The sequence below is a fragment of the Saccopteryx leptura genome, chromosome 5 (genome assembly GCF_036850995.1).
Source record: "Saccopteryx leptura isolate mSacLep1 chromosome 5, mSacLep1_pri_phased_curated, whole genome shotgun sequence".
In the NCBI taxonomy this organism is placed as follows: domain Eukaryota; kingdom Metazoa; phylum Chordata; class Mammalia; order Chiroptera; family Emballonuridae; genus Saccopteryx; species Saccopteryx leptura.
Window position 1 is genome coordinate 10,923,011 of NC_089507.1, and position 12,104 is coordinate 10,935,114.

The 12,104-nt window shown below is 35.0% G+C and overlaps 1 protein-coding gene across 10 annotated transcripts in view; it reads right to left on the minus strand.

Moving 5' to 3' along the window:
* Positions 1 to 12,104, minus strand: part of LCORL (ligand dependent nuclear receptor corepressor like) — a 122,460-nt gene that overhangs the window by 11,138 nt on the left and 99,218 nt on the right. For 5 of the 10 annotated variants that reach the window (XM_066384678.1, XM_066384682.1, XM_066384681.1 and 2 more), the window contains one exon: positions 4,176 to 8,991. The exons of 3 other annotated variants lie outside the window; for them this stretch is intronic. In XM_066384678.1, the coding sequence (XP_066240775.1) occupies positions 4,176 to 8,991 (4,816 nt within the window). Of the gene's footprint in view, positions 1 to 4,171; positions 8,992 to 12,104 lie in introns of those variants that run through there. 2 more of the 10 variants (XM_066384679.1, XM_066384688.1) reach the window with 2 other exon arrangements.

Genomic DNA, 12,104 nt, shown 5'->3' on the forward strand with positions numbered 1-12,104 from the left:
ACCCACCATACAAATCTTAGATGACCTCTTTTTTATTTAAAGTTTTTTTTTTTTATTGATTGATTTTAGAGAGAAAAGGAGGAGGGAGAGAGACAGAGGGAGAGATAGAGAGTGGGAGTCAGGAAAGAAAAAAGAGAGGAAGGGAAGGAGAGAAACATGGATTTGTTGTCTCACTTATTTTTGCATTCATTGGTTGATTCTTGTGTGTGCCCGACTGGGGATCGAACCTGCAACCTTGGCATATTGGGATGCTGCTGTAACCAACTGAGCGACCTGGCCAAGGCCCTTGGATCACCTCTTGATTCGTAGAAAATAGACTCTAACATCCTCAACATTCTGCTCATGAATTCTGCGTCCTCATATATATCCCGTTTTTCTGGCGTTTTAGGAGAGAAGTGCCCCTTGTGGCGAGGTCAACCTCACTGATGTCGCCCTGTAACATCCAGCGGTCCCCTCAGAGGCTCCACGCCTCTCACTGCTTGCCGTCCAGTTTCGGATCCTCAGCCTTTCATTTCCCACTGGCTTCTTCCCACTGACATTCAGCATTTTTTTTTTAAACCTGCCTTAAACAGGGCTTCCCCTTCGTTACTTCCCTGTCTCCTGTCCTGTCATAACCCTCGGTGTTCTGTGCTCGTGTCCTTCGCCCCCTCTTCCTGCACTAGGTCTCTGGCTCCCTCAGTGCACACAGCGGCTCTCCCGAACCACTAGTGTAACCTCATGCTACATTCCACGGAAAAGTGTCAAGGCTGAACTGCCTGTCATCAGCAGTTCACACTGTTGTTTCCTCCACTGTTAGAACACATTTCCTTTTCAACACCCTCCTCTCACCTCCTGAGACTTGCATCAGCCTCCTCTGTACACAACTCCCTCCTCGGTGACCTCTGGAGCCCTGGGAGCCCAGGCTCTTCCCATTGCACACCAGTCGCTTCAGTGAACTGCTGACACCTCGATCTTTATCTCTAGCTCAGCCCTCTTTTCTGAGCAAAAAAACCAATGTTAACTAATTGCTTCCCTTTCGTTGGATATCTCACCTCCAATTCCTTATGTCTAAAACTGAATACCCTGAGGGCATCATCCAGATGTGTAAGCCCAAACCCTGGATGTTATGCTTTATGCTTCTACTGTCTAAGATGTGTTGATTCTATTTCATGTATCTTTCACAGATATAGCTATTCTTCTTCATTAATGTCACTATTAGGGCTCAAAACACTTTTTCTCATGAACCCCCAATTTGGGCTATGCTTCCCTCAGTAGCTTTATCTTCTGCCATTTTTCCATCCACCCCCGGCCCCATCCTAATTCATTTTATGACTCAGCCATTTGGACAACATTCCTTAGTGATCCAAACAAACCTTCTCTTTTGTCACTGGTTTTCCAGATGCAGTCTGCTCTGCCTAAAATAGTCCTCTCCCAACTTCTACTACTTTGACACCCTTCAAATCTCAGCTGAGATGTGACCGTCCAGGAATCCTTGTCTAATTTTCCACACCTGGGTTCCATTTCCCTCTTCTGTGCTCCTAGCACTACCTCTCCCTGATCACCGCACCCATCTTCCCACTGGGGTTGCCTACTCACTGTCCACATGAAATGACAAGTACTGTGAGAACACAAACCATGGCTCTAACTATTCTACTCCTAAAACATATGCCATCCCCTCTAAAACATATAACATACTGTTTGTTGGATAAGTAAATGATGTATGTCTTGTTTGCCCACTTAAATGGAAAGGGGAATTTCTGAATCTTCTACAGTACCTAAGAGCATGTTGTAGGCATTCATGAACTATTTGTTGATCTAAGAATAGAATGGAATTGTAATTCTCCTTCCTTCTTTACATATCTACAGATACACAGCAGTACAAATTACTCAAGAATTATAAAGCTTAAAACACCTATGTATTAAACTATATCTGCACAGTTAGTTTGGAAATGTACAAAAATAAGACACTGGTGGTAGAAGCAAAACTTTTCATCAATAGATATTCCATAATTCATTATATGCATTACATTAGAAATTCTTCTAGAAAAGTCCTATTGTTAAAAGTCTCTCAAGTCCCCAGTCAATAATTATTCTATGAAGAAGAAAAACATATAAAACTAATAATGAATTTTAGGTAATTCCTAAAAAGGTAAAAAGAAGTATGAAATACCAAGAATAATGAGAAAAAAAACCTTAAAGAAACATTTATATATCAGATAAATATAACAAATACTATTTCAAATACAACTTTATAAAAATGTCCTTGATTGATTAAAGAAAAAGAATGTTAAAAAAAGAAGGAAAGTTATCAGTATAAGTTAAATAAAATGTTAAGCAGAACAGGAACTAGTACTAGTAATTTTTAAAATGAGAAGAGGTAAAAACCACTCTTAATATGATGCTAAATTTATTTTAGATATCACAAAATAATTTAGAAATTATTTTGAAAAGTCGTAATTCGGCATCTTCCATTTTATTTTTCTAGGGTAATCTCAGATTCAGTGAGATGAAGAATCATATTAAAATAAGTTTTATGTTTGCACCTTAGGAAGATAGGATGGTTCAGAAGCTGAAAATACAAACTACAGTTCTGTTGTGAGATGAGTTCATGCGAACCACCTTTGGCAAGCTCGAACAGCGTGAAATGAGGATGGCGCAGAGAATTCAAAGTGAAACACTACCCTTTATTCTCCATTCATGACAGTCTTTGAAAAATGTGTGCATTTTGGGTGAATTGTAAACTTTTCTTTTTAAAATCACTATCAGGCTTTCCTCTTTTTTGTCCTGACACACTATTTGTTATAATGTTACTTTTAGTTACTCCTGAAGGCAAGAAACAAAGGGTGTAATTTTAGATTTGATTCTTCTTTCATAATGGAAACTCCAATTTAAAAATTTTAATCATTGCATGTAAGTTATAATTCTAATCACTGCATGTTAGATATTACTGAAATAGGTATTTTAAAGTTACTTGGTTAAATAATTGAATTTTGGGGGCCATAATAATCTTTCCAATTAAAATTCAAGTTTAATTACTGCTTTTATTATATTAATGTAAGACCTGACCGTACATTTTCAGCTTTTAAAATAGTTTTAAAAGGTAAAAATAAAGCCACCGATACCTCCCCAACCCCCAGAAAAATCCCTTAAAATATACAATGTCACAATGAAACCATATGACAAAATATCATTAAATTCCCAGATGTAACCTGAGACTCTTTCACGTCAGGAGTAATGGAGATGTGCTACTACTCCTACATACCTTGAATTGTCTCGCACTTATCAGTAAGCAGAGTCAGAACTGGCTACATTGGCAACTACAGGGTTCATATCCTATTTTTGCTAGGTTCCAAGGCTAACAGTCTTCCTAAGGCACCAATGCCAGGTTAGTATAACCGAGAAAGCATGTAATTCCTTGCTCAAGTAATTTCAGTTTGCATTACCTTAAAATTACCTGTATACGGCTTTCTCCCTAGAGAGGCTATGACTTATCTCTGGAAAGAAGTCCTCATCTTTATATCCATGGAATCTAGTTCAGTGTCTAATCTGAAAAAAACTATTCAACAAGTTTGCTGATTTGTTGAAAAAAACCCCTAAAAACCTTGTTCCTTAACACTTTAAATAAGCGGAGTATTAAAGTGGTTCGTTTGCAAAGCAGTCCCAAAGGGCAGAGTAACTTAACGGTGAATGTGAGACTGATACCCTAGGTTTATAATACGTGTTATATAGCCTTTTCAATTTAGCACTGAGATAGTCTTTACTTTGGAAACACAGTCTGGTCTCAAAGTTCTTGTCAGACAATGACTCTATATTAGTCTGTAGTGCAGTAAGTTAAGTTTTAGACAGTTACTTGGGTATTTTTATCTGTCCAACAGTTTTTCATATTTTATATCAGATCAAATGCAAAAGCAGTAATATAACTTTTATATTAATGACTTATGTTTAGAGGCTTTCTGTGTCTCTATTAAATATAGTTTATTTTGCTTGAAATCCTGGACATATACTATGTGGGGAACGGCACTGAGGTACACTCAGAAGCACCGAATTCCGTCAGTTTCATACTAGGTGCCAAGAAATGAGGTTGTCCAAATATTTTGGAAATTAAATTAGCTGTTTCTTTTCTACCCATTCTTTTATGCTTTACTCGAGGCACCTACAATGAAACTTTAACATGAAGTAGAGAAAAACTTACCTACTTGGGATTTTGAATAATAGTTTGCCATTTGTCCACTGTTGCAAGAGTGTCGTTTATGTCTTTTTGTTGACATTTCTGTGGTCTTCCAGGGTGGTCTTTTTCTTTTGTTCAATTTGCTAAGAACTTCAGAACTCTCAGGAGTCTTGTCATAATTAACACATTTACTTAATTTACTATTGTCAAGTTGGCCAGGAAATTTATCGGCTGCAGGACTATTTGCCTTGTCATTTTCTATTTCTCTAGATTGCTTTATAAACGAGTTTCGCCTGGCAGAATGGGATCTTAAGGTAAAACGCTTTGATTCTTCCACACAAGTATGAGGATTACTTCCGCTGTCAACAGATTCAGGAGAGTAAATGATTGTATTTAGCTTAAATGTATTTCTGTGTTCAAGATAGTTGATTTTTCTCAAAAATATTCTACAGTCTTTTAAGGTTTTTGACCTCCAATTATTTGTACATACATTTCCTAATCTTGGTCCGTTTTCAAAATCTTTTTGGCTGCAATTTGATCCATTTTCTTTTGCTTCTGACTTAAATTTATTCTCTAAACTAGCATGCGTTTTACAGTCAGACTCTGCCACCCTCTGCTGCAAAACATCATCTCTGACCTCGGGTGGCAAGAGAAACTGATTATCTACTGTGTTTTTTTCTGGGAGTGGGACATCGGCATTTTGCTCCCCCTCAGTCTTATTGAAAAACTGGTTCTGGCAGAAGAACCGCACGTCCCTCCTTTTTGAGATCCAATCAACTGTTCCGTGACTCCGCAGCTTTGCCTCTCTCTTCCACCTTTCATGCTGCAGCCTCTTAAACTCGGTTCTTCTGAACCTACCTAGTGTTAAATTACTTTTCACATTTAAGAGCGGAGAGCTAACCATTTTCTGCAGTATATGCAACTTCCCTGATTTTGACGGAGAGGATAGTGCAAATTTTTTAAAGTGCTTTCTGAAGGGGCTGGTATTCAAGTCCGAGTATTTGGTCCCGAATTTAATGCCTCTGGTATTTATTACTTCCAAAGGGTTTCGAGCATTTGCTTTTCTAACGAGTGAAAGAGACTGTGTTTCTGTTGTTTGCATAAACCAGGTACAGAGTTCATTCAAATCATATTTTTTCCGAAAAAGCATTTTTACAGGTGAAGCTTCAAGTTCTAAAAGACAAGTTTCCAAAGGGTTTGCTATTTCGAAGTTATGACTTTCAGCATGTTCCCTTTTTTTATGGACACAACTTTCAGCTTCGTCTCCACTCACCTGCACCCAAGCATTTGTGATTTGCTCAAATCTATTGTTTAATTCCTCTAATAAGGAATCGTTTGAAGCAGAGGCAGCCCACCACCTGAGCAAAGGGTTGGATGAAATGATAGGTTCCAAGCATACTTCAGAGACGGGTCTTAATTTGTTACTTTCCAAACACTTCTTTGCATTCCTTGAATTTCTAGCTCCTGGTGTCCCTTTGGAAGCTATTTTTATCCTTGACTGGCTATGTTTTTCCTTCTGACTTTTACCTTTCTGCAAATGGAGTTTGTATGATTTACGGAGCAGAGTATTTCTATAAATAAGTGAGCTAGAAGATGCTAATGAATGTAGGAAATGCAGAGATGGTTTTCTGTCCCTGATAGAATGTCTCAAAGGCATAGCAGCAACCATACTATCTGATCCATTCTTAAGTACGCCAGCGTCCGTGTGCCTTGTATCCAGCTTACTGGACTGGGGAGCATACGTTTCTTCCAGCAGACATTTTTCTAATATCTTCTCTTGTTCTAAAGGAGGCAAGCAGCTGCTAATACTCACTTCTCTCACCTGAGGTGAAATTCTATTAACAGTTACAGAGATTCCAGAGATTTTTACTTTGGCAGGTCTACCAGGCTTCCTAATTATTGCCAAAGGCTTCTGATTTGGCCGAATAATGTTCTTGGAAGGTTGAGGTATCACAGACTTGTTCTTGATAGGTCTAACATATTCAAAGCCATATCCCAAGATCTCGCTCTCAGTAGTTAAACTAGAAACAGTACTTATTCTTTCACCCGAGTCAAGTTCATACTCTCTGATATTTCTTAGACTATTACATTCAGTTGGAAAATCAGCAACCTTATTGTTTAAAGGCGTAACACTGCTTATGTTTACACTTCCTTCAGACACATGCCTTTTAGTTCTTCTTGACCTTCCATAAATAACAGTTACTGTGATACTCTTCTTATAAATACCTTCTTTCACTTCTGATAGGACAGATTCTGGGCTTTTCTTTTCAGCACTAACAGACTCATTTTGGCAAATGGTGATGTCCGTTTGATCTGTTTTTGGTTTTGGTGGTCTCCCAATTGGTCGCTTAATCTGTTTCACAACCTGGGGACCTATTTTTTTGGGTCTACCTGGTTTTCTTTTAAATGATGAATCAACTGCACTGCTTAAATTTTCCTTAGGTTCTTCTTGTGGTTTATTACTATTTGTATCATCGATAAACATCGCAGAAGAGTCTACAGTTTCTTTTGCACAATTAAATTTGTTTAGTTCTCTTTGAAGAGTGTCACTATCGTTAAGATTAGAAGTAAAATTTTCAAAGTTATCACTTGGAATATCCTGATTTGTCTCTGTTTTTTTTTCAATAACATGATAGTTTGGATGTTTTTCGGAAGAAAAATCATTGTTTGATTTAGAATTACTGACTGAGGTTAAAGTATATTTGACTCCTTCGCTGCTTTTAACCTCAGATAAAAACATAAGTTTGATAGGGCTAGAATAGTAGGATGAAGAGCTTTCAGTGGCTCCATATTTTGTTGGTACATTCTCAACAGTGGGAATCAAGCTACCCATATCTAAAAAAGATGGCTTTTTCAGATGATCAAGCCTTTTGTTATTCAAATCTATTGCAGGCACATGATTGCTTTTGATGCTGCTGGATGCTACTACAGATTTTGAAATACTCTGTTCTTCACATGTCATTCTACTTACAGTAAGAGTCATATTTCTACCAGCATTTTGATCTTGACCATCAATTTCTTTCAATATCTTGGATGCTTTATACCCTTCTGATAATGACTGATTATTCCAAGACTTCTTGGCTATATTTATTGTATCTTCCAAACGCTCCACAACAACCTGTAAATTAGAATTCATTGCAATTTTGCTTAGATCTATATTGTGTGGGCTTTCAATTTGAATATTTTTCACATGATCTTTTTTTTTCATAGGTTCAGACACTTTTTTGGCCTTCGGGGACTTTTTGAAAACATAATTATTTGTTACATAGATAGAATACCACCCTGGGGGCACAATATTTCGTTTGGCTCTGTTCAAAAGCCCAGGAACACCACATTTTAAAGGAGTCTGAGTATTCTCTAACTCTGAATTCTTCTTATGATTTTGCAAAGAAATGTTTCCAGCTGCAGATTTCTCCTGTGGATTTCTTCTGCTCATTTTCTCAGGGATAGTTGTTTTAAAGTTCTCTGAAAATGTGTCAAAAGCCAAGTTAGTTCCTAAATTCTGAAGAGGTAGTTGCAATGTCTGTAATGCGTAATCTGGTGGAAAGGGTGTTTCTGCATGATCGCGGTCCTGAAGACCCCTAGGATTTTGTACAGATGGCCCTTGGTAATGATAGAATTCTTCTTTCTCTGTTGAAAATATCACATCATTGCATATCAATTTCTTTGAAATTTTTTCACTGCATTTTTTTCTTAGAAAGTTTTCATCAAGACTAGCAAGTTCTCTTTTTATCTGTAAAGACTGCCTTCTAAACATGGGTGAATCAGGAGAACTGTGCATTGCAAATAATGTTTCTTGACGCTTTCGAAATCTTGTCTGAATAATTTTATTTTCTACCTTTTTATCATGTTGACTCAGTAATTCCATAAAACTGTAATCACTGGCCTTTGCATTATGCAAGAGGGAGGTTATTAGGTCTCTTAATTTTAAATCATTATCTGTATTACAATCACTGCTAGATAATTTTATAAGGTTTGTCACATCTGTAGTTTCTATTGACTTTAATTTTTCATTAATACGGTCCATTAAATCTTGAAAAATTACAGTAGTTTCACCTTTTTCATGATTTGTAGCACAATTCTTGCTGCCTTCCAAGAGCAAAGAGTCCGAGCGACTGGACGCTGCAGTCTTCCAGGTTTTACCTTCGTGAGCACCACTGTCACTGCTTATTTCTGCTGGCATGAGAAACGGAGGTTGGGTAATGTTTGTTTCAAGTCTGTTATTTTCTAAGGCTGAGAGCTCTGAGATGACATCTTTCAATTTTTCAAATCCTTCGGTCTGTACAGGTGATAATGGTGGGGGGGAGGGACTTCGAGATCTACAGATATCCTCAAGGCTGGCTGGAACATCACCACGTCCTTCCCTGGACGGAGTAGTATGAAAGGCCGGCTTTGTAGTGTGAACATGTGGAAAGAGTCCAGAACAGCACCTGTGAGAAGTATAACTGTTTGCAATTCCTCTATTCACTACTGTCTTAATGTGCTCAACAGTTACAGTATGGCAAGACAAACAATGTAAATCTTTGATACAGGCTGGCAGAGGCACAAAAGCAGGGCTTTGTCTGTCATTTTGTAAATACCCTCTTTCTGCCAGCCTATATTCACAATTACAGAGCAGAGCATGTAAATCATCCTCACTTAGGGGCTTTTGCGATTCTGGAGACACAGTGTGTGGTGTAGGACAACAGCAAAGGGAAGCAGCATTCTGCTCTTGCACTAGAAATTTCAACATAGCCAAAACTTGTTGCTGGTGATGTATGCACAAAGATTCCAAAACTTTGCTTAATGCTGATTTTCCTTTTTCCATTTTAGGAGCTTCCTCTGATTTTGCATCAACAGTTGAACTAAAAATAAAAATCAAACAAAAAATGAATTACAGTAAAAATACCGAATATTATAAGGAGTTATAATTTTAACAGAGTTTGAACAAAAGTAATTTTGGTATTGCTGGACTCCTAATTTCTACAGAGCTGCAATAATGGCATCTTGTTTATTGTTTGGCAAAAATATAATGAAGCACTGATGACAATTTCCTATGACAAATATAAGAGTCAACACAAAGCCCTAGTTTTGTGATATAAAAGCTGATGATTATAGATATAATTATATTTACAGACTATTAATGTTTAATGAAAAGTGCTTCACCAGGAGTTAAATGTTTTGTCAAATAGACATTTTACAAGCTATTTTGATAATTATGAGTCTTTAATAGTGCAAATAAGAAAAGTAAGATGTATGAGAAAATCTCTTATCTTTATTTAAAATATTTTTTTTCAAGGTAATGAAAATAAAATTATTAATAAAAGCTTTGCATAATTACAGGAAATTTTAAGGGATTTAGATTTCATATAAATAACAAAATGTCTTTTCTAAGTTTAAGCTGCAGGCATTTTAACCTAGTAAGAAAATATAAAAGCTATTTAAAAGTGAAATCCATTTTTAATTGATTTTAAATACTAAAGTAATTACATTGAAACTAAAGGTATTACTTACCTAATTATTTAATTTCAAATGCTGGAAAATGTCCACTGCAGAAACTAATGTACATCTAATTTTAACTACGACTCATTATACTTAGCAATCAATGTAGAAGTCTACAAAAAAATTTTTATAATCCAACTACCAGCAGTAAGAAGAATAAAATATATACAAGAATTCTGTTTCAGAAAAGTATCCATTTAAATGAAACATATCACCAAACTCTGGACATGAAAAGCCTCCCCCTTGTGACTTCTTATGTTTGTTGTTATTGCTAGCAGCTCTTAGTTTGTAGAATTTAGGGTTGGGATGGGGATATGCTGAAAATGAATTGCTACTGAAGAATGCATTTTCTTTAGTAAAAGATTATGTTCATGTATATTAAAAATTAGAGAATTTTCCTTTTAAAATGAGAAGTGAAATTTATTTTGTTCCCTAAACATGGCATAATTTGTGTCACAGATAAATACACAATATTTTATCTACATTTTATAAAAATTATTATTTGAATAGGAAAAATACCAAAGCAAATTTTGAACATAAGAACAAAATTTTTCTAGGAAAAAAAAATAACTCTATGAGATTCAACCGCTACTTGATTAAAACTAGCATGTGATTTGAAATAGTCATCAAAGTGAGGAGAGATAGGAAATTCTATATCTAATTTAAGTCCACTGCCACCTCTAGACAGATGACCTCAGTAATTTTTCCTTTTGGAAATAAGTGTTTGTCTCTTTCATCATGGTTGGGAGTGTAAATGATGGAATTAACTCCTCCCAAGATTCAATACTAGATAATTCAAAAAATATATGTAGGGAACAAAGGCAGGAAGAAATGTTCAATATCAAATACAAAGATATAAATAAAATTATGTTCTTTTTCCAGCAAATTAAAAATTATAATTTTCACATAAGTAAAAGAAAACCCAAAAAGATTAGATTTGATAAACATATGTATCTGTGACTAAACAGAGATTTTATATGCTTCTCAGAAAAATATATTGCACTGTATTTTAAAGATTAACATGGTTTCATAACAGTTCCTGAAGTGCTCAAATGCTTTTTTCTGTTAGTAAAGTCACGTAAAACATAGAAATAATAAAAACTAAGGACTAGTATTAACTATTCTGAAATCTACCACAAGATTTTTGTATTTCTCTTCTGACATTCTAAGGAAACCTGTATTTTAAAGTTTCTTTTCAGTTTATCACTTCTAATAATGAAATTAAAAAGTACCACAGAGGCCAGTAATTTCCATCAAACGTTATATGAAGAATACCTTAATAAAGTTCCTAATTAGATATTCAGATCTTAGATTAGGTTCAGATATTAGATACTAAGTTCTCAATTTATACAATGCCACAATATGCTTATTTGACTTTAAATTTTTTCTTTTCCATATTTCTTGCATGTTAAAATCTCAAAGAAAACCTAATATATAAAACCTAATATAAATAATATTAAAATACACATAAGTCTCCATTCTAGAATTTATGCCCAAGTGATTATATAAAATATCAAAGATAGTATCTTTCATAGCTCCTTTGTTTTTAATGCTAAAAATATTTCTAACCTTTTTCTGTTTGACTTATAAACCAAAACACCTTGCTTATTTTTTGTATGTTACTATCCATATTGCCCATTTCAAGTTTTGTTGTTGAAATAGTTTAAGAAAGTCACTCTAATACTTAATATTAAGAGAACTGCTTCCTAGAATAAATTAGTCAGTGTAGTCAGTTTTTTCTTTGCTTTTCTTGTTTTTCTTTTACTGAATGAGTAAATCAATCACACACCAACAGTGTTGTAAATTTAAGTGCAAAAGCATTGAAGTGCTTTACTACAAATTACAACCTAGAAACACGTTAACTGAACAATTAAAATTCATACAGTCAGATTTAGATATATAACAACACAAAGTAGGAACAGAATTACAGTACATTTACAACACAAGACAGATACATGAATTCATTAGAAAATATTGTAATAAATAATTCATGAATTATAGTGCAATTGATTTATGCATAAATATAACTAATTGCCTAACAATCAGTTTATATTAACAAAATCTGTCAAAATCAAGGCAGCCACAGAGTTTTACTAAATTACTGCGACAATGAAAATACTGCAATTAAAAAACAAATACAAGTATTTGTACTGTAAACAACTAAAAAAATCAGTCTCACTAAAGTTAGTATACAATTTAATATAAAATTGTCATTAGCTACCAGAAGTGGTTTAAACAACTTTACTGAGCAGTAGTTTTCTAAAAACAGAGGCACTGTTTTTTTCTTTTCCTTCTTTTTTTTTTAATATAAAATACTTGAGGAACATTCAAATAAGTAGAAAGCACATAAGGGTTGCTTTCACCTTCATTAAAAGTATGCTGGAACTGGATTATTTCAGAAAATTGTCAATTGATAAATAGTAACTGGTAACTAAATTTATAAAGTACTTTGAAAGTTTAACATAAAGAACTTCTT